General features: G+C 39.9%; 1 protein-coding gene across 1 annotated transcript in view; it reads right to left on the reverse strand.

Moving 5' to 3' along the window:
• Positions 1-1217: 1217 nt before the first annotated feature.
• PLCL2 (phospholipase C like 2) overlaps positions 1218-25737 on the reverse strand; it is a 189595-nt gene continuing 165075 nt past the window's right edge. Inside the window, exons 5-6 of the mRNA XM_049766129.1 lie at positions 11172-11281; positions 1218-2031 (exon numbers count right to left, since the gene is read on the reverse strand). Of these exons, the coding sequence (XP_049622086.1) occupies positions 1852-2031; positions 11172-11281 (290 nt within the window). The 3' untranslated portion in view covers positions 1218-1851. The remainder of the gene's footprint in view (positions 2032-11171; positions 11282-25737) is intronic.

Below are 25737 nucleotides of genomic sequence, written 5' to 3' on the forward strand. Positions count from 1 at the left end.
GTGTGTTGCTACCAACCCATGCTCGGAGACCTCGGAACCCTACACGTAATTCTTTGCCAACTGGGGTGTTAGGTTCAAAGCAAGGGTCTGAAGATGCGATGCTGATTAGATCCTATAGTGTCAGGGATACTCGAGTCACCCGTGCACCGGAGGACCATGTGGTACCAGGAATCAAACCTGGATTAGGTGCCTGCTCTGCATGAAGATCACACATCCTTGTCTGGCTCAAATACCAGATTCAATGATTTGGAAGATGGAGACAGATTTTATTCCTGCACAAACTGAAAACACATCTTGGTCTGGGAGTAGTAGTCACTGGTTACAATCTGGTACCTTTAAAAAATAGTGGGGGGACATTTTTCAGATTTGAATTAAAAAAAAAAAAATATATATATATATATATATATATATATATATATATATATATTTGGTTTTTGGGCCACACCTGACAGCACTCAGGGGTTATTCCTGGCTCTGCGCTCAGAAATCACCCCCTGGCAGGCTCAGGGGACCATATGGGATGCTGGGATTCAAACCGCAGTCCGTCTTGGATCAGCTGCATGCAAGGCAAAGCACACCCTACCACTGTGCTCGCTCTCGGGCCTCTTGAATTAAAATATTTTTAGGGCCACTAAAAGCAATCTCTGACCCCAGTGCTTGGGGGCATGATGTGCTGTTTGGCCCACAGGTGGCTCCTTGCACACAGAGCTAGGGAGTGTGGTTTGCATCGACTCCACACTAAAAAGCACAATTGGTCCAGCCAAATTTCTGTTTTATTTTTCTTTTGGGACACATCCAGTTGTGCTCAAGGGTCACTGGTCGTGGGGTTTGGGGCACCATATGGGATGCCGAAGATCCAACCCCCAGGTCCACCACATGCAAAGCAAGCAGCTTATTATCTTGCTATCCCTCTGGCCTTGCTAGAATAAATTTTTTTCCGGGGAGGGGCAAACCGGGTGACACTCAGGGGTTACTCCAGGCTATGCGCTTAGAAACCACTCCTGGCTTGGGGGACCATATGGGATGCTGGAGAATTGAACCGAGGTCTGTCCCAGGTCAGTTGCGTACAAAGCAAATGCCCTACCACAGCGCCACTGCTCCAGCCCCTAGACTTATTTTTGACCAAGCTGCTCTACCTATAATAATTGGCTGCCCATAGTAGTCTCTTGACCGGGAAGTTCAACTTTGATGAAATGCATGTACTGCTATTGGAGAAGTATCATAAAACATCTCTTTAATGTGAACACTGTTTCATACAATGAAAAACCATTTACAGTATGTTGCTTTTCGATTGCTTGTACATCAGATATACACCCCACACGATTCAGTCCAATTGCACATTCTTCTTAAACTTGATGGTGTCCCATGGTCTCTGGTCTCTGTCCACTTAAGTCTTCTTAGCAATTAGGGTTCAGCAGGTAGGTGAGGCCCACCAGCATCCAGAACCCTGAACTCTGGCACTCACACAGAAGTGTACAGACAAGGTTTTCCTCCAATAAATACTAATTTTACATGGAATGGCACTACCTTAAGAAATTATTTGTTAGGAAAACATTTCTCAATGGAACTAGAGTGAATAGTCTGTTCACACTGGAACCAAGTTAATAATGCCTTTGTATACAAATATAGCATATTTTGGCCAGGAATATAATTTTGTGTTTAAAGTTTATTTGCCTTCACACACAGGATTGCTACATACATTCACAGTTTTAATAAGACTGTAATTATTTATTCCAGTTGTGCTTTAAAATCCCCAATATTATTTTCATGAGTGAGTGCAAAGTGAATGTCCCACGTGGCTACAATTGGTCCTAGAGTTATAAACTCCATAAGGATTTCACGAAGGTTCCTTCATTCTCCAATCTCATCGTTCTCTTTCTCAGGGATGACTTCAAGGCTCCGGCGCGGCTTCTGAACATCGGTGTTCTCTGTGCCAGGCTTATTCAATCCACAGGAAACAGCAGCATAATGGATTTGTTTCAGGTTCTCCAGAGTTTCATTCTTAGCATATTTTAACAGATCCGCTTGTCCCTGGAACAAAGCACGCAGTTTAACAGAATTAGATACGATGTGACTTCTGTTTATGCATTTTCTATGTCTAAACCCTCCCTGTCAGTCTTATTAAAATGCCGTGTTCTGCTAGCTATATGGCCTATCCTGATACTTCCTTTAAAAATTCATTCTTGAGAGGAAAATGCCTTTTTATTCTCCTGGGGCTAGGGATGTAGCCCAAGTGGTAGAATTCATCACTAATGCTACTGCGGATCCCACCCCCTCTCCCTAACCTCCAGTATAGGTGGCTATGGCCTCAATGAAAACCCCAAAACTCGGGGTCAGAGAGAGCACAACAGGGCTGACACATTGTGCTGTCCATGTGTCAAGCCCACATGGGTCCCATCCCTAGCTCCATTTGGTCCCCCAAGACCCAATAGATGCAATTCCCAAATGAAACCAAATCTTTTCTTCTTAAATGGCTAAAAAATCACAGAACAATGCAAACACAAAGACAGGCAAGTGTAGAGACGCGTGCTCTTTCCAAATTAATGACTTTGGGGGGGGAGGGCAGCTGCCACCAGTGGATCTTGATCCATCAGGCTGGTGGTTTAGTACAAAGGCCCAATGCTGTCAGGCTGCTCAGGCCCTGAAGTGCTGAGATACCTGTGCTACTTCCAGAAATGCTGGGGCATCTGGGCCACACTTGGAGATGATCAGGCCTGGTGGCATGCCATCATCACATCCCAAACCGATAGCCAAGCCAAAGATTATCTCTTACATAGCTAGAATTTGATCATGAGCATTTAGGGTTGTGCTGCTTCATTTCTGCAGAGCCAATGTCAGCACTGCAGAGCCAGTATCTGGGCAATGTATTTCTCTTACTAAAAGACTTCCCTCCTATGTCAACTGTGACATCACACCTATCTCCCATCCCTCCTCTGTGCTGAGCCCACAGCCTGGTGCCAACCTGCTCTCCAGCTCTGAAGCTGAAAGCTCTGCTTTCTGGAAGCAAGTCAGGACCCACAGGCCCACAGTAGGTTTTGAATACCCACTAGGGGAAGGATTCTCAGCTTGAGCTTCACCTTTATTGTTCATTTCTCTCATGTGGAGAGATTGTCAAACTTGGCAGATGTCTAACCACTATTCAGGCTGGAGGATGAGGTGAAATACAGTCTTTGGGCCACACCTGGTGGTGCTCAAGGTTTATTCCTGCTGGCACTGTGCTCAGAGACAATGTCTGGCAGTTTGGGGGATCAAACCCAGACTAGCCACTTACATATCAAGCACTTTATCCACTGTACTATCTCTCTGGCCTTACTTTGTTCTTTTTGTTCCATTCTTCCCTTTCTGTATTTAATTTGCCTTCCATGCACAGAGTTCTTTCTACTTCTACTAATTACCTCTCTTCTTGCTCCAATTTTTCCCTATTCCTAGGGATTTCAATTTATTCTATTCTTCTGTGTCCAATCCCCTCTGTGGGTTGACTTTTTCGTTGCTCTACTTCTATCTCATCCCTTCTTTTATGTTCTTGTTTCTGAACTGCACCCAGTGTGTACCCCCCACCCCTTAAAGTACCCTGAGCAACAAAAGATTGGGATTTGCTGCAAGAGTCACGATGGGTAATGACTGCCCCAGTAGGCGACTAGACTATAATAAAATCTCAGCCACTGGTGACACCAAATTGCAAGGTAATTTTAAGCCACCATGGGGCCTGAATACACAAAAAGGCTTGCTGTTTACCACTCACGGCTGGTGATTTGTCTGCTGTACAAAGACCTTTAATTAGAAACTATAAATAGACATTCCACTGCTTGGTTGAATGAAAGAGGTTTCGTTTTTATTCATTCTTACTAAACTCCTATGATGCGATTTTACAAGTTGTAGAACCTTTGTCTACCAGGGGTACCACTGTGATTTCTTGCGAAGGAGTTTATTTTCTCTTCTGTGTCAAGTTGCTAAACCACATCCATAGCTAATTGATAACTGGACATTCCCACTTGTGCTTCAAAATGCTAAAGATTTTTCAACTCGTTTTAAGAGCACTTTTAGGTTCACAGTAAAACTGAGCAGAGCATTATGCAGGCCATTTCCATATGCTATGCCATCCCCTCTCTCCAGTTGCTGTCCAGAATGAACATCTGTTATAGCTGAATCTCCATTAAGTCTACAGTGCATTAGGATTCACTCTGGTTGATATAACTGTACAAATATGGATACTGTTCAGTGACAGTTAGTTAGTGACAATAGTTCTATTGCTCTAAAAATTCTCTATGCATCTTTCACCTTTGCTAGATGTCACTGAGTTAGAATTATTAGAATACATAGCTTTTTTACTCACATTTATCGCATAACTTGGTAAAAATGCATTTAACATTCAGCCTTTTTTTATTCATAGCTCCACTGCTGTATTTTTAGCACTAAATTTGTTGTTTGGCTGTAGTAGAGCTGATGTATTAATTCACTTACCAATGGGCATTTCAGTTACACCTAAGTTTTAATAACAAAGGAACTGTGGGGCTGGAGTGGTGGTGCAAGCATTTGTCTTGCATGTGACTTAGAATGGACCGAGGTTCCATCCCCCAGTGTCCCAAGCGAGGTCCCCCAAGGGAGGAACGATTTCTGAGTGCATAGCCAGGAGTCACCCCTTAGCGTCACCAGGTGTGCCCCAAAACAAAAACAAACAAAAACACAAAGGAACTGCTACAATCTCCACATAGAGGCTTTTCTGTGTCACTTTGAATTTTGTTTTGGGGCCACACACAGCGGTGTTCAGGGGTTACTCCTGGTTCTACACTCAGGAATTGCTCCTGGTAGGGTTGGGGAACCATATTGGATGCCAGAAACCAAACCCAGATCTGTCCTGGGTCGGCCGTATGCAAGGCAAAGCCTTACTGCTGTGCTATCTCTCTGGCCCCTCCCTGTCTTAATTTTTATTAAGCGTGAAAGGTTTATGCCTAGATTGAATACTTCATATGTATAATAAAAATAATGTAATCATTTAATCTCTATTTGCTTTTAAAAAACTATCTTTGCTCTGCTGTGTTGCCTTAGCTGCTTTGTTAATAATTATATTGTTGTTCTATTTCTGCTTTTCTCTCTGTTCTATTGATCTCTGGTTGCTTGATGAGGACATGCTCTCTCAGGGATAAAAATCAGCTTCTTAGAGGTGAGGCAAAGGCATATGTTATTACCCCCAGAATTATTACCTTCTCCCCAGTTCTGGAATCCCCTCACAACACACCACTATAATTCCTACATAGGAAGAGATGTCATCTGTCAATACAACATTCTCTTTTTTCCACAATAAATATTTTTATTTCCTTTTTGGGGGGCTCATGATGCACTAGCTAGGACATTAGTCCTACAATGTTGAAAGTAGTAGGTTTAGAAAAAGAGACACAGTATAGCCTGTAGGGAACTTTCCTGTCCCAATCCTGGTTTCATCCCTTGATACCTCATTCCCCCCCAAATACCACCAGGAGAGATAAGAGTATAGAGATAGAGCACAGAGTCAGAAATAAGAACTGAGTGCTGCGGAGTACCCCCTCACCAAAAATCAAATTCACCCAGCACCATATCATTTTAACACAGCAGCATTACTTTAATGCTAAAACCAAAGACTTTATAAGAAAATTACAGCTGTTAAAACACTGCTACAACACACTGAACCAGGGTGTCTGATTTTAAAGGTTTTCATGGATCTGGTTTTGCACTGTTTGCAGTTGAGAAACTCAAAACTCTATTCAACACATTCCAATATGAATTTCATTACTTATTCTAGTTGATTTCATCTTGAAATTTTTATAACCATCTTGGATCAAAATATTTAGTCTCCTTAAACTCAGAAATAATCTTGAAAAAAAAACTCTATAAAAACATGGTAGATATAGGGCTTAGATAGCAATTCTTCCAAGACTGTGCACTTATTAAATACATAGCTTGTGAGTCCCAGACACTGCCAGGTGTGGCCCCAAACAAAAACATGGACCTACGGTATGGGATGTTTTTAGCTGTTATCTCCTAATGTTGCCTTTCCTCACGGAGATGCAATTGTGTTTTATAAAGATTTTTTTTTTTGCTAAAAAACAACATTTTAAAAATAGTATGAGAATAATACCCAAAGATAATAAAAATGATGGGGGATGCAATTAGGATAGAGGAAAGACTACTATGACAATGATAGATTGGAAATGAGCATTCTGGATGAGAACTGGGTGCTAAAAGGAAGTAAAGTTATGCATGTTACCTTTTCACTAACAATATTGCAGCCATGGTGCCTTAAAGAAAACATGTGGTAGGGTGTGGGGGAGAAGAAGGAAATGGAAAGAAACTGGGGGGAATTGATGGTGGGAAATAAACACTGGTGATGGGATGGCTGTTGAAAACTGCAGGAGTGAAACAATGATCAACAACATTTTAACTATCTCATGGTGAACTAATAAAAAAAAATTAACTAAAATAACAAAAATGAAACCCCAACTTTTTAGTCTTTTCTCCTCTCCCATCTACCTGAACCATTCCTGAATTTCTATCCCTTCTCTTCTATACTATCTGCATTATTTCCAGTGCTGTTATATTCCTCACCTCATTCTCATTCAGCTCTACAATTATTGTTTGGCTTCTTTGGGGGTTAGACTCTTTGTGATAAAGCACTCTTTTGTTTTCTTTATTCCTGATTTCACTAAACGTCTCCGTATTTTCTCATAATTCACGGTTTCTTAATCATAGCTATTGCGAATTCGCTATCAGATCTCAACCTTCTATCCCACTCTTCCATACTTTCAGTGTATGATCTCACGCTGATGGGATTTTTCATGGTGCATGATAACACGCTTTGCTGGGATGCCTGGCGCTGCTCAATGCCTGTTTATGTGGGCCAATTTTTATCTGCTTTGATGTTACTTCCACAACTTAGCAATTAGAGATGTTCCTTTTGTTTTGAAGCAGTTGGTGCTTTAGCACAAGTTGTCCTTATTGTGGTTTTTCAACCTGAGTTGCCTCTGGCTGTGTGTGCTTTGCTTGGGCCTGCTCTTCCTGCAGAATGTCTGCTGCCACCAGGCTAAGGAGAAGGTCACAGGTTCTACTTCTGAGGGAGGGGGGACTGGTGGGGCAGAGGGAAGTTGAAGGGGAGAGAAGCCAGGTGGGGCTGGGTCTGCAGATGATCCCCCAGTTTTGTGGTACACTGGGGCTGAAGTAGGGTGAGTAGTCACTGGGGTCCTAAGTCCTGGGTTGGAAACCCTGCAACTTTTCAATTCACTGGGGGAGACAAGGGCATTGGCACCCCAAAATGAGTACCCAGTTGAGTCCACCTCCCCTATAATCGATGGGAAGGAGAGCTAGAAGGAGGATCAGTGCTGTTGATTCACTCTACAATCTCTTTTCTGAACCTCAGGGACAGCAGGGTGATAACCTGGGTCATCGCCACCTCTCAATAGTAGAACGTGTTTAGTCATTACTTCAGTTTCTTGAGGGATTACTTTTCTTCTCTGAAATTAATGTAAAGTCTAGTGTTTTTTTTTTCTTTTGATTTTTGGCCCACACACAGAAGAGCTCAGGGGTTACTCCTGGCTCTGCACTCAGAAATCGTTCCTGGCAGGCTCAAAGGACTATGTGGGATGCCGGGAATAGAACCCAGGTGTGCCCTGGGTCGGCAGCGTGCAAGGCAAACACCCTACTACTGGACTATAGGCCCCCAGTATTTGTTTATTTATTTAAAAATGGCTAAAAAAAAGAACAATATAGTACTTCTATCTACATACAGGTCTACATAAACTCATAATATCCGAGATACCAGTGTTTGTGCAGTGTACCACTAGTTTATATTCCAGAGAGGAAAAAAAAATCATTGCTAAATTATTTCCATCTATATGCAGAGGAAAAGACTTATGAAGGAAGGTCTTCTATCATTAATAATAGTTATTTTCCAGACATTCAAAAACTTCCATCTTTTTTTTAAATCACTTCTTTATAATGAAAATACATTTACAAGAACAAATGAATTTTTTGTTGTTTGGCTGGTTTTTGGGCCACACTTTGTAGTGCTCAGAAATTACTCCTTGCAGGCTCTGGGGACCATATGGGGTGCTGGGGATCAAATCCATGTCAGCCACATGCCACAGCCACATGTGCTATATACACTCTGGTCCCAAGACAAATAATTTTTATTTTAAAAAATTGACTAGAAGTCAATACAGGGAGATGTAACAGTGGACCACTGTGGAGTGGTGGGTATTTCTGTGCTTTTCTCACAATGATCAAAATGCAAGTAAACAGGAAGCAGAGACACTGCATAGGTGTTCTTCTGTGAAAGAAATTTCTTACTCTCTTGGGTGAGAAATCATTTCTAGTTTTCTCATTCAAATGCGTTCTATGGACTGGGAAAATTTATCCCACTGCCTTCTTTCTTGATCAAAAGAATGAGGTGAAGTATAAGAAAAGGTGCCAGAGGAGTTGAGGCACTTGATCTTGCATAGCACTCACTCAAGCTTGGATCCCCAGCCCCACATATAGTTTCCTGAGGACCACCAGGAGCTGAGCCTGTCAGAAATCTGGTTACTGTTATATTTGGCTTAAATGTCCCCAATATCCCTGACATAAAAGATTCAGGGCTTCTGAATCTTCTTAAACAAGGGGACTGCAGTGGACCACTTGTAAATTTGAATATCAAATCCAGTGACTCAGACCCAGAATGCAGTGGCAGCAGAGAGTGGATTTCTAAGCTCCCCAGGTAATTTCTATTCAAGAAATATCTTCCTGTGGTCCATCCAGTGTCATCTGAAACTCCACACAAAGCAAAGTTAACAAGCAAACCTACCTCTGGACTTTAATCCCTTCAAGCTCTCTGCAACTTTCCTTCTGCCAGAAACATAATCTACATATTCCCCTCAGATCCAAATTTGTGTATAGGACTCCAGGAGCTTTAGTAGGGTAAGGTGCTTGCTTTGCATGTGGTTGACCCCTATTCAATCCATGACTCCATATCTGCTTCCCTAAGCATCCCCAGGTGCGGCTCAAAGCCCCCATCTTGTGAGGCTCCCCCAGAAATAAACTTCTGAAACACAAAAGTGACATATAGATCTCTATTTCCCATTCCAATGCTTGGGTTTTACCACACTGGGACCTGATTAGTGCAGATATCATTCTACAAATGTTTTCAGAAGACTCATTTGCCTGTTTTGTTTTTTTTTTGTTGTTGTTGTTGTTGCTGTTGTTGTTATTGTTCATTATTTTTTTTGGGGGGGACACATCTGGCAGCGCTCAAGAGTTACTCCTGGCTCTGTGCTCAGAGCTCCAGGCAGGCTCGGGGGGACCATATGGGATGCCAGGGATCAAACCCGGGTCTGTCCTGAGTTGGTCACGTGCAAGGCTATCATCATTCCAGTTCCCATTTTACCCTGTTTTGCGAAATGCTTTTCCATATGAAAATATGGAGGTATGTCCATTCTCTATCTTGGACTTATTCTTAATTAAAAAAAAGATTTTTGGCTGAAGAGAAAGTGTAGTTGGTATGGATGACACTTGTCTTGTATGCGGCCAACATGGATTCACTCTCTAGTACCCATTATGGTCCACAAAGCCTTACCAAGAGTGCCCTGAGTCGAGAGCCAAAAGTAAGCCTTGTGCACTTTGCCATGCATCCCCCCCCCAATATTTTTTTTTACCTTTCTACCATATAACTATGTGATCCCATCACTTATTTCTAAAATCTGGTACTATATGTTAGCCATACTCCATGGAAGTATGGACACCAGGCTCCTACTTTTGGTGCTTAGCCCAGAGATTCTCCATCTTCTACGTGCATAAATCCAGATCTGCTGAGATGCAAAGCCAACAGGCCTAGGAATCTACATGCCTAATCATGTCCTAGAAGATGTCCAGGTTACAGGACCACAAGTCATGAAGCAGGTCAAGCTGACAAGTCTGTATTTTGTCTACAATTAAATAAAAGCAAAATGAACATGTGTCCCTGATGTCTGTAGCAACTAAATTCTAGTGCAACTTTCACCTCAGCTTTAGGAGGAAGTCAGTAGCTATAAAGCCAAATTCCTTTTCACTGTAAATCTTCTATCTGCAAATGACCAAAAGCTGATTAACTAAAATTAGGGAGAAAAAAATGTACATGGGTAAGTAGGGAAGTGTCTGACTGAAGTCAAGAAGAACAAAAATGATTAAGGCTTTGCCACAATAAAATACAAGTTGACTGCTGTTTTCACATATATATCTGAAATAAATATACCTAATATATATACAGACATATTACTGAATCAAAAGTAGTCAGCCACAGGGATGGATCTTTTAGCTTGCAGGGAATAAGGGAATTCAGAGAGGCAGCTATGATAATGTCTGCCAGTTTTGAATTCAATGAAGCATAAAGTTCGAAGGGTGAATACCAAAGAGTGATTTTACATATAACCTTCTCAGATCTGAAGTACAACTACAGAGACAAAACTCATAATTGCAAGATATGTATTTAAAAAATCATGTCATAATTATTTCAACAAAGGACTAATGGTCATTGTTGTAGACAGGATTTTGTGTCCTTTCATCCACTACAGCATTCACAGTCCAAGACCATTATTGGAATGGTTATGCTTCTTGGAGATGTCAAGAAGAGAGAGACAGCTTCTCCCATGAAAGTTCCATATGGTGCTTCTTTTACATGTCTGGAAATGCCGCATGGGATCATATCAATATTAAGGCTGTTGTTTTATGTTTAGTGTGCACATTTGAATAACAGCTTTAAAATCCCATCCATTGCTCTGTAATCAATATTTTATAGTTCACATCTATCTATTTATGAACCTTACAATGTTCTGAAATGCAAGGTCCTTTTCCTTTGGAAGCAAAGCTTCAAGGCAATGGCTCCTTCAACTTCAAGCTCCTAGGTTTCAAAGACTCCCTGGGACCAGAAGTTTCAATGACTTGATGGGACCAGGACACTGCCAGAAAATGTACAAGGTAAAGAATGTAACATGAAAGAAAATCAATGACAGAAGCAATTCTGCTCCATGGGTTGTAGAAATTGTTCACTGGGCTGCATGCAAGAAAGCCTGGGTTCAGTCTTCAACATCACATGATCTCTTAAATACCAAAACTGGAATAGACCCTGAGTACCACAGGGTATGACCCAAAAACTAAACAGACAGACAGACAGAAGAAACAACTGTGATCTGTACCTTTAAGATGGTGATATTCCAGGTGAAGCTCTCCACTGCTTTCTGTAGTTTTCGTTCCTTTAACCCTTCTTTGGTACCGATGCTGTGCAAGTGTTCATGGAATTCCATGGCTGAAAGACAAAAGAATACACAGACTATTATGACCCACCCAGTTTTTGGTGATGAATAGTCCCTTATCTGGGGAGTGCTCAGATATTGGAAATTCACAGAATCAATAAGGCAAGGGCTGGGTTTTTTAAAGATGAGGTTTTTGAGGGTCAGAAGGTCCAGAGACTGAAGGCTGTGGGGCAAGAAAAAAGTAGTGGAATGGAACCCAGCGAGGGCTTCAGAATTTGGAACAGCAAGAGAAGATGTAGCAAAAGATGGTGAACTCTAATGCTGCATTTATGTTATAACAGTATCATCAATTTCAAAATCAAGTGAATCATCCCTACTGCCCCTGAAAATACTCCCTAGGGGGTTCCTCATGCCCCAGTCTCCCTGTAGGAAAGTAGCACCAGTTATAATAATATCAAAAAATAATGTAATAGCATGCTACATCAGATATCTGAACATAAAATGTAGACATTAATATGAAAAGGAAGTGGGGGAAATATAGTAATTATTGTCTGAGTATGTGTTAGTTAAATGAAAGTTGAATCTATTAAAATTAAATGAATTGTATTAAAAGTGGCAAACTGGAGAACTTAGATGATTATTCATTATCATGTTAAATATTTAGTTCAGATAGCTATAGGTGTATGTTACATAATAAAACTAAATAGTTCTTAAACAAAAAAGACAGGCTTTTTACTGATTATTATTTTGACCATTAATGAAGCTTCTGCATATTCCATTGCTCACTCTCTGGGCAATGGAATTTCTTCACATGTTCTAAGTTAAATTTTATCCCCCCACAACCCTTATTTTCTAAAAAGAGACACTCTAAGATTTCCCATGTATGTTTTCCCAAACTTTGGACCCTGGATCCAAAGACTTCTGGATTCTTTTAGTGGGGAATGATATGTAAAGACCAAAGAGGCTAGAAGTGGTCACTGTTAATTGACATCTCTTTATTTTCTATCTGCTCTCTCTGGACAGGTCTAGGATACACACAGATTTTTCATGCCTCTAATTAAAATTTAAGTTTATGGAGTCTTTACACAATTAAAGAACATATGCTTACATTATCTTAGAACATCTTATTAGTTTTATAAGGGGTCTTGGAGGAGGCAGTAATCAGGGGACACTGCTGGTCATAGAGAGGTGATGTGGAATGTAGGTAGTACTGGGGACTGCACTAGGGATATTGTGCATGCAACAAAGTTTTGCTTTGTTCCAGATTTCTTCTACCTTCCCTCTACCCTCTCCCTAGCCCTTGAAAAGCTTAATTTTTCATCACATCCACATAACTACTAATATGGAGGCTTTTTTTAAATATAATTTTTATTTTGATCCTAGTGGCTGCTTACATATTGTTGACAATAATATTTTAGGTACATATTTACATAAAATCAGGGGAGATTCCCATCACCAATTTGTCCTCCCTACACCTCCGTTTTTGTCCTACCTCCCATATCCTCTTTCCTCACCCCCAGGGCTGCTGGAATATGTGGTCCCCTCTGTACCTAGCCTACTACTTAGAACCTGTTTGGTCTTGGTGCCTCCCTTATTTCCCCCTCTAACTGGGAGGCAGGACTAGCTAGTTCAAGTTACGTGGTTTTGTTTGAAGAAGAGAAAAGTAATAAACTGGGGTAAAAGTCTAATACGCCGAAAATGGGCGGAATCCTTCTAGAGGCTCTCATCATCGATTTGAGAGACGAAGGAGAAAAAGAAGGTGAAAGACTCCACCAGTACAAAAAGAAGTGTCAAATATCCAGTGAGGACTCCAACAATAATGATAAGCACCACAAAAACAAACAAACAAACAAACAAACAAAAACGCCAAGGTCTTGAGATAAGAAACATGGCATAGCACATAAAGAAAGAAAAGAAAAGAAGAGAAAAAAATAAGTATAACTGGGGACAACAACTTCAATAACCACACCCAAACAAAGAAATCGACCAAAAATAGATAGGTAAATAAAAATAATAACAATAATAAATGAAGATAAAAAATAATATATAAAAAATAAACAATGTTTTGTGCTTTTTGTTTTTGTTTTTTCCCTCCTGCCCTGGCACAGTAAAAATTGAGGTCATTCGAAAAGGAATTCACTTGGCCTAAGAGATATGGTGTTGGAGACAGTGTCCTGTCAGAGGATCAATTTTTCTGTCTTCTGTCTTTTATGCAGTTTTTTACCTAAGGCTGCCCACCTGCAGACTTTGCTGTAAGCTTTTGAGCTAACAGGAAAGGTATTTCACAGCTGAAGGAGATTTTTCTTTGAAGCCAAAGAGAAAAGTAAAACACCCCAATACCAGTTCCAGATCTAGACCACTCCCTTTAGCTTCTTTCCGGAGTTAATAGCTACCTTCAAAAACCTGCCCCTTCACAGACTGATGTTAGCTCCAGATAAGCGGGCTGCAGATCCCACTTTGGAGACATAAGGTCACCCTCCCTTCTGAATATTTTACTGCCTTTGTTCTATAACCTTCGCGCCAAAAAGTATGATTGACATGTCTTTTTTCCTGCCCATTTCTCCTCCTCTATATAAGAGATGCTGGACCAATAAATTTTTACCTCTGATCGGATATTTCGCCTGAGGTCTTCATTTACTAACCTCTCTCAGATTTTTTACAGGTGTGGTTGTTCTTTTAACCCAGCCAAATAAAAGTGTGGAAGTCCAAGAGCCTCCCAGCCGTTTCCCCGCTGGCCGGGCCCCTCCGGGGGGCTTTAGGACCCTGCAATATGGGGTTTCTCCGTCCTTGGAGTATATTGTCATGGGATTAACTATAGACAATATGGAGGCTTTTATGAATCTAATCTAAATTCTCTTGGCAACGGCCAGACATAGGAGGTAGGGTGGTAGGAAGAGGGTAAAGAGATTCTTTAGTGTATATTACTGAGAATGTATCAAAAATTGTGTTCTAAGTTATTTAATGAATATTTTATTTCATAACTAAAAAGTATAAGTAGGGTTATTTATATTTTAATTTTGTGATATGTCAAAACCTTACACAACTCCATATCGAGGGTTCAATAAGTTTTGCTTTGTTCCAGATTTCTTCTACCTTCTCCCTACACAGTTATTATTAGCCATGTACAAATGTCATAAACCTCCCATTGTGGCCCAGAAAATAGCTTATTCTTTGGACATTTTTCTGTCATGTGATATAGATATGTCAGCATATAAAGTGCTTATTTGCTTTTTAACAGCTTCTCCAGCTACACTGGGTGCTATCAAGTTCTTTGCTATTATAAATAAGCAGTCTGTAATTTTTGCATTTCCTGTGCACATTTGTATTCCTGCCCAGTTGGGCATTCAACCTTTCTTTTATACAACATTATTTTGGTGTTTTTTAATCAAACATTAATTAACTGTTGAAAATGTACAAAAGCTCTTAACAAGGTAGGAATAAACCTTTCTAGTAGAAATCACATATAACATCATTTGGGGGGTAGGGCATGCCACACTGGGCAGTGCTCAGGGATTACTTCTGGCTTTGCACTCAAGAATTACTCATGGTAGTGCTCAAGAGACCATATGGGATGCCAGAGATTGCACCTGGGTTGGCCACATGCAAGGCAGGAACCTTACCTGCTATACTACTGCTTGGACCCCTACGATGTCATTTTGAAGAATTCCTCAAAGTGACTGATAGCAAACTCACTCCCATGTGTCTTGAAACAGTAAACAAAAGCTGATACATGAAAGACAAACGTATTAAGCTGCCAATTTAATCATTCCTTGAAGGCAAAAATAAATCTGTGGATTTAATTTATGACAGAGAAGCCAACTAGTGTACAATGGAGAAAGGATGTCACTTCAACAAATGGTGTTCGGAAAGCTTGGGAAAAAAAACTAGAAACATTATTTCATATCTCAGACATAAACATTAATTCCAATTGATTAAAAGCTTGGATTTAGACCTGAAATGAAAAAAGAAGAAAAACAGAAAAGACAAAAAACAAGTTCACAATATTGACCTTTGTGTTATCTTGAGAACTTGACTGAATTCAAGGGCAAGGGAAAGATAAGCAAAAATATGTAGGACTACATCTTGGGGCTGGAGCAATAGCACAGTGAATAGGGCATTTGCCTTGCACAAGGCCAACCCACGTTTGATCCTGGTATACTATATGGTCCTCCAAGACTCAGCAATACCAGTCCTAGCCATTCATTCAAAGACTATGAACACACAAACTTTTAGTATGTATAGCCTGACCTTCTGCTTGCTGTTCCACCATTCCTGGTAAGGCTTGCCTCCAGTGGCCATCACTAGGCCTTTTAATGACCAAAAGGTAGAGTCCTTCCCTACTGGTGGGTCCCACACCTGACATGTCCCATAATAAAGTGGCCACACCACAGTTTCTTCCTAACTTTCTGCTGGGTGCTCCACCATCCCAGATAAACAGAGAAGACAGAGAACAATTTATAGTTAACCCCTCAGCATCTTCCAAGGGATACAACTACAAAGATTCACCCCCAACAGCAAGAATATGAAACTCACGAGGAAAACATGTAGATTCCCAACAAGCTCAGTAAGAATTAATGTTATCATCGAAGACAGTAAATTCTCAGACAACATCTTTAGTGACACTGGAATGCGGATCTTCAATGAGTTTAAAGCAAATGATCGTTTAAAGAAAAGGTAGTCTATAAAGCACAAGAAAGTATGAGTGTCAAAATGAAAATAGTGCCACAATCAGAAATGAAGAATACGGTAAGCCAATAGAAGCTCTAAGATTTAAGAGTTTCAATATGAGAAGGTAGAAATGACTAGGAAAAATGACTAGGTTGGAAAATAGTCTGAATCTATGAACAGTCTATCAGAGTACTATAGTTCAAGAGGAAACAATAGTTCAAACAAATCATTGGTAAGAACTTTCCAGATTTGAGGGTTACAGGCATCAAGATCTAGAGGGTTCCAGTGAAAATAGATCTAATTAGGAAAACTCCAAGACATTATACTCAAGATGACAAAAGTCAAAGAGAGAGACAGAATACTAAAAGCAGCAAGGTCGAAAAAGGAATTTCCATACAAGGGAAAGCCCACAGAATGTTGAATAAATCTGTCAAATGAGATTCTACAAGTAAGAAAAGAATGAAAGAATATAGAACAAAAACAACAAAATAAACAAGATAAACAAAAAAAACAAAATAAAATAAACACCAAAAACATTCTATCCAGTTTGATTATCATTCAGATTTAGAGAAACTGTACAGAGCTGCATGGACAGGAAATAGCTTGGGGGATTCATAGCTATGGAATCAGTTTTGCAAGAAGCACTAAAAGAGCTTATTTAAATAACAGGACAATCTTCCCAACAAATGGCATTGAGGATGGCACTCACTAATGGAGTATAATGTTTTCTCCTACTAGATTAAGAAAGATTGAGAACATATAGCAATTAATCATCACAAACTTGTATTGGTTTATTTTCTGATAATTCATATTTCAGTCTGCTATTCCTTGAAGTTTTACTGGACCAATTAATATGAAATATTTTTGTTAATTGTTTGCCAATGGGGGCAAGTAGGGGTAATAGGGAATCTGGGGATATTGGTAGAGGGAAGGGGACACTGGTAATAGGATTGGTGCTGGAACATTGCATGCCTGAAGCAACTCTATTATGAGCAATTTTATATATCAGTGTCTCAAAAATTAACTGTAGTCTAATGAAAGTACAGTATTATCAATAAAGTTCTTTTATTTAATTTTTTATGACTAAAGTTTTATGAGTCACCACTATAACAGGCTATACTAAGTTTCAATTCAAATTCCGATCGCATTTTTAAAGTATTATATTTCAAACACTTGGATTATTTGCTTGTGGTTGCCATTTCTCTCTAATTTAGTCACCATGAAATTACAAAGTTATTCATGATTAGGTTTCAGGCATACCGAGTTTCAGCACCAAGCCCTTCATCTCTGTCTACTTCTCTCTACCAAAGCTTCCCGATTTCATTTGCCTCCTACCCACCAGTCTGCTCTGATGAAAGGCAATTTTTTTAAAATGATTTTGGCATTGTGGCTTACAATACTGTTGCAGATAGAACTGCATACAAAACACTTTCACTATCTTTCATCCCCACCTCCACTTTCAAGTTCAACCCTTCCCTCCATCATAGATGCTACCCCTTCTTTTTTCTATCCCCCAGCCTCAAGTGTCATATTTCCTATTGAATACCAATTCTTATGTTTTTAATTCCATTGTTTTTGGGTAATTTTTATTCTACCATTATGTTTCTTTATATCCCACACATGAACAAGACCATTCTGTGGGTCTCTCTTCCTGTGACTAACTTCACTCGGAATAATACTCTCCTGGTACTTCCAAGTTGCATCAAATTGCATGACTTTATCTTTTCATTTGGTCAAGTAATATTCCACTGTGTATATGTCCCACAGTTTCCTAATCCAAACATCTGGGTTATTTCCAGATTTTGGTTATTGTTGATAGTACTGCAAGGAATATAGGGGTGCAAATGCTTTTACTCCATTTTAGTTTTGAACTCTTGAAGTATATTCCAAGAAGCAGTATTCCTGATTACAATGGCAACTCAATTTCTAGGTTGCTTTATTTTTTCTTTTTGAGAAATTTCATATTGATTTCCAAAAGAGTTGAACCAGCCTACACATTCCCATGAGCAGTGAATGAGAGTCTCTTTCTCCCCACATCTATGCCAACGTTGGCTGTTCTTTTTTGATGTGTTCCAGTCTCTGTGGTGTGAGATATTTCATTGTTGTTTTGATTTGTATCTCTCTGATGATTAGTATTGCAAAGTATTTTTTCATCTGTCTTCTTTAAGAAAGTTTCTCTGCATCTCATCCCCTTTTAGATGGAGTTGTATGTTTTTTCTTATAAACTTCTATCAGTGCCTTATAAATCTTTGATATTAACCCCATATCAGATGAACATTGAGTAAATAATTTCTCCCATTTTGTGGGCTATCCTGATTACTAATTCCTTTGAGGTGCAGAAGCTTCTTAATTTTATGCAATCCCATTTTTTATCTTTATTTCCTCTTGCTTGGTCAGATATCTTCAATGTCATGAAGTATTCTTCCTATGTTTTCTTCTACATACCTAATGAATTCATGTATGATATCAAGGACTTTAATCCATTCTGACTTGACTTTGTGCATGATATTAGGAAGAGATTTAAGTACTGTAATTTTCTGAGTACTTAATTTTTGCATGTTACTAATATGCAAAACAAGTTTTCCCAATACCATTTGCTGTATGGGCTTTCCGTGTTCCACTTCATTTTTTTTACTCCTTTATTGAAGATTTACTGATCTTATACTTGAGGTCTTTATCAGGATATTAAATCCTAGTCCATGATCTGAGAGTCTTTTTTTATTCTATTAACAGTACCATTTTTATTTGTTTGTTTTGGCTTTGGGCCATACTGGACAGTGCTCAGGGGATACTCCTGGTACTACATTCAGGAAGTACTATTGGAGGTGCTTGGGGACCATATGGGATGCTGGGGATCAAACCTGGGTCAGATACATGCAAAGCAAGTGCCCTGTACTATTTTTATATGTTTCATAGTTTTATAAACACTGTACTAGTTTTATAGTTTATAAATACTGTACTATTGGTCTGGTTCACCAGTACCATTATACTACTGCTTTGTAGTACAACTGAAGGGGAAAGTGATCTCTTTTCTCTAAGAACTGCTTTAGATATATATAATGGAGGTGTCATTGTACCAGAAACATTTCAAAAGTATTTTTTGATCAATTTCTTTGAAAAAATGTCATGGATATTCTTATGCTGAATCCATACAATGCTTTGGGGAGTATTGCCATTTTAATAATATTAATTCTTCCAATCCACGAGCAGGGCATGTGCTTCCCTTTCAGGTGTCTTCTTTTATTTCTTAAAGTATTGTTTTGTAGTTTTATTTATTTGAGTTTTCCACCTCTTTAGTTAAGTATTTGATTTCCTGTTGAACAGTTGTAAATGGACTGTAAGGCAAGTACTTAACCACTGTACTATCATTCTGGCCCCTTTGGTTTCATTAATTAAATGAAGGACTACAACTTGATTGACATAGCACAATCATACCCTTCACTACTCTCCTAGAGCATGCAAAGACCAAATCAATGTCCAGGGACACACAAGGGAAGCAAAAGTCAATTCACGGGGGACTTCACATACAGAATGCCAGAGAAACAGAACTTTTCCAAGGACTTTAATGTTTACTGGTATGAACTCACTATCAAGGTTTTCCAGCTATCATTCATCACTTCTAAATAAAAGTCCTGGTTCTTTAATATGAGCTCAAGATATGATTATGTGCCTAAAATAAATCTACTATGGGGCACAGCAACAGAAGGACTAAGGCACACAGACACTGGCCTAACGGAACATGGGAGGAGACAGAATTATGAATTTTAGCTGGGTAAGTTTGTATATTACAAGGAAATCTAATTATTTAAAATGCAAATTGTCTTATTCCCTTAATTATTAAATTGCCAGGAAATGTATCCTAACATGTCACGGGAGGTCTTTTGCTTTCTTTACATCTACAATGAATATAAAAAAAATTGTATGAGATGTTAAGGATCTTTTGATTTTCTGAATTATTTTCAGTGTAGAAACATGAATTCAATGAAAGAAGTCCTTATCTTATTGCGACACTTAAAAGCACTTTTCTTCTTCTGTAACTCAAACATCCAGCTCTGCCTAAAGAGCAGAGTGAATTATTATTTTCTTCTTTTTTTTGTTTTGAGCCACACCCAATGATGCTCAGGGGTTACTCTTGGCTATGTGCTTAGAAACTGCTCCTGGCTCGGGGGACCATATGGGACGCTGGGAGATCCAACCGAGGTCCATCCTGGGTCATCCGCATGCAAGGCGTGCAAGCCCTACCACTTGCGCCACTGCTCCGACTCCAGAGCAGAGTGAGTTTTTAAGTGACAGGTGAAAACTGATAACCACAAGATTGCAGAAGCTGACAGCATCCCCAAAGGAGCCCAAATGGCTTTTATTCTAAAACCATTTATTCTTTAGCTACAATGTGAAGGCAGAATGGTGTTAGGTGCATGGCAAGAGGGAGCACAGTTAAAGGGTGTTAAGGTGCTGGCTGGAAACTGAGGAGGAGGTGATAATTCAGTAGTTAACACATGCTTTGTGTTTATAAGACTCTGGTTCTACCCTTGGCATTGCAAATTACTCCCATCACTACTTTGAGTGACCCTGGTGGCTCCCTGAATTCTACCAGACCTTCTCAGTGCTGCATCTTTGGGTTATCATATTGAACCACAGACTGTGTTAGCCAAGTATTTCTGGGAGTCCCCTAGGTCCTCTGGGGAGAGTTTGCCACACATACTCTCACACATATATCTCTGTCCTCTGGGTCCTCTGGGGAGAGTTTGCCACACATACTCTCACACATATATCATATCTCCCACAGCAGATAATATACCTGTCTGAGTGTATAGGCTACTGGGAAGCCAGCACTGAACATCCAGACCTTAGGGTAAGGCCATCTGAACCTCCATATTCTTTTTTTTTTTTTTGTTTTTGAGTCACACCCGGCTGTGCTCAGGGGTTACTCCTGGCTGTCTGCTCAGAACTAGCTCCTGGCAGGCACGGGGGACCATATGGGACACCGGGATTCGAACCAACCACCTTTGGTCCTGGATCGGCTGCTTACAAGGCAAACACCGCTGTGCTATCCATCCGGGCCCCTGAACCTCCATATTCTAAATCAGCATGCACTCACTGCCAGGAACTGTGCCTCTGGTCAGCTTATAGAAGGTCATTTCACTCCTGTCTCATCAGCAACACTCAGTGCCAACAGCATGCAGTTATCTTTGTGTTTACACCCAAACAGGACTGTTTTGACTCTTCCCTATTTACTGGGTGTCTCTTCCTGCCTGTCGTTGTCACCAATATTTCAGAGTGGCAGTCCCTTCATTCTAGAAAGGGAGAGATTCATTTATAGAGGTGCAGGGCCTCCAAGCAATGTCCACAGTAGTCTTTTAATAATACATGTCAAATGGAGGCTTTAGATTACTTTTTAAAAAAATCAGGAAGACAGGAAGATGCAGGAGAACCAACCCAATTTCTCTCAAGCAGAGTGGGACTAGAATACTGCTGCTAGCTGGGTATATGGAACAAGTCCCCTAGCAGTGCCTATCCAGGCTGAAGGGAGGCATATGGCGGGGGGGATTCACTGGACTCTACATTTTTTGGAGGTGCTCATACCCAGCAATGCTCAGGGGTACTCCTGGTTCTGTACTCAGTAATCACTCCTGGCAGGCCCAGGGGACCTGGGATATGGGATGTGGGACCAGTATATGGGATACTGGGGATCGAACCTGAGTCAATCGAGTGTAAGGCAAGTGACCTACTTGTATTTATCACTCGACCCCCCTGAACTCTCCATTTCTTCATCTGTACCACACAGGGCTGAAAAACAGCATTTTCAGCTCTAAGCACCCTAGTTCTTTTCATCAGTAAATTACAGCTAAGAGAAGTCTACTGCTGAAAGTAATTAGGATTGTTTTGATCCTGGAAACATGTCTTTGGCGATGACCATCTGCAAAGTGAGGGGTTAGACGTTTCTAAAGAATAGATTTAAGCCAGCAGGAATGGGCTGGCAGAGCTAGCTGTGCCATGTCTGCTGGGAGAAACAGGGAGTGAAAGGGTCACAGACTCCTGACTGTCAATGCAGCTGCTTAGTGACAAGAATTCCTGCTGCGAAAAGGACTCACGGTTCAGAAAGAACCAGGCCAAGAAGGAGGAGGGAGTAAGGAGGGATCCTCTCAGGAACAAGTCTCTGCTATGCTTTCAGCATCTAAAGCCTCTGCCAGAACATCATCATAAATCTATACATAAAAGTTATGAGTAATGAGATCTTGGCTAACTCAATAATTATGTCTTATTAGCTTATGCTCCACCTGTTAGACGTAAACTGCTATTTAAAAGAAGTCACATAAAGAATGAATTTATCTCTTTTGACTTGAAGTGAAAGGTCAAGAGAAGGAATAGAACGACTTGATTCTATTCATGTATCAGATCCAAGACCTGATCTCCAATTATTGTTTCAAAACACTTTATGAAAAATTGTGGGCGAGAGTGTGGGTCATTCCTGGCTAGTATTCAGGATCTATTCCTGGCTCCATGTTCAGGTGTGACTCCTGGTAGGAATTGGGGGAACCATGGGGTCTGGGGATAAAATCAAAGGATGGCTACGTGGGGGCCGGGCGGTGGCGCTAAAGGTAAGGTGCCTGCCTTGCCAGCGCTGCCTTGGACGGACCGCGGTTCGATCCCCCGGTGTCCCATATGGTCCCCCAAGCCAGGAGCAACTTCTGAGCGCATAGCCAGGAGTAACCCCTGAGCGTTACCGGGTGTGGCCCAAAAACCAAAAAAATAAATAAATAAATAAATAAAAACCAAAAAAAAAAAAAAAAAAGGATGGCTACGTATGACCGAAGCACCTTAACTTCTGTACTATCTCATAAAAGACAAATCTTTTTTTTTTTTTTGGTTTTTGGGTCACACCCAGAGGCGCCCAGGGGTTACTCCTGACTCTATGCTCAGAAATCGCTCCTGGCAGGTTCGGGGAACCAAATGGGATGCTGGGATTCTAATCACCGTCCTTCTGCATGTAAGGCAAACGCCCTACTTCCATCTCTCCGGCCCCAAAGACAAATCTTTTAAAGGTTTTCAAAATACGGCAAAGAGTTTAATAGTTAATTTGACCCCAAACATGGAAATCTTCAAAATTTTCCATAAATTTCCTTTGAAAACCAATACTAACTAATGTGGAATACAGTCCTTTGAAAAAATGTGACATATTATACAACTGCAATGTGCTGTATTACATAACAGTTATATTTCAATGTGCTTAAAGGCATTACACTTTAAAAGCTGTGATGATTTTTCCATGAATCTAAGGAAATGAGGGGTACATGGATTAAAGTTTGGATAAAATATATCCAGAAAGCAGGGACTGGTCCTGTACCATGCCTGTTCTTTTGTTTTTTTGTTTTTTGCTAAGACTGTCTTTTAGCTTCCATAGCTCTTAAACAAGGAACCTAAAATTAGGTTTCTCTAACCTCCACGAACCCATGTTCCTATTCCTAGAGAAAGTTATGGGTTGTCTCTCATTTGGAATGTTAATCAAGTAGAAAATATGTTTCCTCTGTGGCAAAGAACTTGATATATTTGGGAAGTGGGGGAGTTTGGTTACACCAGGCAGTACTCCTAACTCAGGGATATTCTTGGCAGTGCCTGGGGGACCATAGGTAGTACCAGAGATCTAACTAGGGTTGGCACATGCAATGAAGGTACCTTTATCCCTGTGCTATTTTTCTGGTCCCTGAAGAATGAAGGGGATAACTAGTAGACCATCAAATAAAGGGAAAGGACTAATAAAATCCCCAGAAGTCACGAGTCAGTTGACTTCTCTGAAAGCTCCTTCAGTTCTAGGGTCAAGGGATGGAAACCATAGGCCATCACTTATCATATTTATCATAAATAAATCATTTATTTCTAGCTAGTATAATGTTTTAACATTAGTATGGTCATGAAAAATTCTACTAATAATCTTCATGTAAAAAGTATTTTGGGTAAATTAGTGCATCTTTCCATGTCATTTCTCAAATACCTAAGCAGCTGAAATTTTTAAAATACATGTTGCTACTGGTTACACAACTTTCCAATTATTTCAAAATTCTACATAACAAATCGTTTGAAAGGCTTTTCTGAAAGTGTCTAAAGCAGAATGACAAATTAAATACAGTTCTGACAAAGTATCATGTTTTATGAAAATGAATGAGTGGAGACTTTCCAAGATGATATAAAATTTGACTAAGATCATGAGTACAGCAGCATATAATGGAATGGAGTGATGAGACATTTCCATTTCTATCAAATACCTACTTCCCATTAAAGATAAACTCAGATCAAAACCAAAGAGCTATAAAATTAAAAATATGTGATATAGGGGCCAGAGCAATAGCAGAGAGGGTAAGGCATATTTGCCTTGCATGCAGCCAACCCTGGCTTAATCCCCAACATCCCATATGGTCCCACAAGCCTTCCAGGAGTGATTTCTGAGCTCAGAGCCAGGAGTCACCTCCAAGCACTGCTGGATGTGGCCCAAAAAACCAATATAGATAATTATATATGTGTGTATGTGTGTGTGTGTGTGTGTGTGTGTATATATATATATATATATTTGATACACAATGACATTAGATAGGTCTTTTCTTTGAAGGGAGAGGGAAGTGGGAAGTAGAAACATATCTTTTCTTACTATCTTGAAAAAAAAAAACCATTTACTTTTGCCAGACATAAGTGATGATCTTTCAAAGTCCTGGTTAGACTTTTCTCTACCAATTTAAATGATGGGATTTAAAATACATCACATAGTGCATGGTCAAAAATTGCAGAATCAAATATAATTTTTCAAAATACAGACAGATATTTTCCTAAAATGAAATACTTAAAGATTGTTTTTCAACTGAAAATTTACTTTGCAGTCCTAAAAAATAATTTTGTCATCAACATAAATAAAAATCAAAGATAAAAACCAAAAGGCTGAAATCTTTAAAATGACAAAACAAGTATATATTTATAAAAATATATTCTTATAAATACACTTTCATAAATGCATGACTTCATATTGAATTCATATACGAACAAACAAATTCTCTCAAATTAGCCAAATTAGTGTAGTGAGCTATTTCCTGGAAAAAGAAATTCCAGAGAAGACAGGTCAATTAGCTGAGGAGATAGTTTAAAGGACTTGAGTATAATATGTGCATACTTGAGGTCCCAAGTTTGATCCCCAGTCCTGCAAGGCTCCTGGGTGAAGCCCTCATGGTCCCAAGCACTACGCCATCATGTCAAGTATAGCAAGGTGTGGTCTTCAGGTCTCTGAGCTGGGAGAACTACTGAGGAATTCTCCCACAGAGCACCACCACATAATTTGGAATGCGCTTTTCTTGTGCAACAACATCATGTTTCATGAGATACTGAGAACAAACTATGGATCTCTGATCTTTTCCTGCAACTAACATCTATCCAGTTTCTGTATAGATACAGCCTCTGAGATCTAGTTTCTGTTCCCCAATTCCAGAGGTCTGAGGTTCAGTTGTGCCAGCGATGCCATCATCTTGCCATGAAGATGTGGAAATGCCTATTTGCGTTTCATATAATTCTAGCTGGTTATTGCCTTCTTTTGGCCCTCTTCCCAAACATTCTTGGCATTAAAAGAGAAGCCAAATTATTTTAAGATGGAGTTTGAGCTGTTAAATCCCATTCCACATGAGGTGTAATAGATAAAGCAGGTCTCTTAAATATATCCATGATGCCCAGATGGATGGCAAGATCCTTGTGATGCCAAGTCCACAGCAGTATAAATTGTGAATGAATTCAAGGAGGGAGGTTTTCCTTTCCTTGCCAACACTCTCCATCTGGGGAAATTGAGGTGAAATCATGTTGCATAATTTGC

The sequence above is a fragment of the Suncus etruscus genome, chromosome 20, assembly GCF_024139225.1.
Source record: "Suncus etruscus isolate mSunEtr1 chromosome 20, mSunEtr1.pri.cur, whole genome shotgun sequence".
NCBI lineage: Eukaryota > Metazoa > Chordata > Mammalia > Eulipotyphla > Soricidae > Suncus > Suncus etruscus.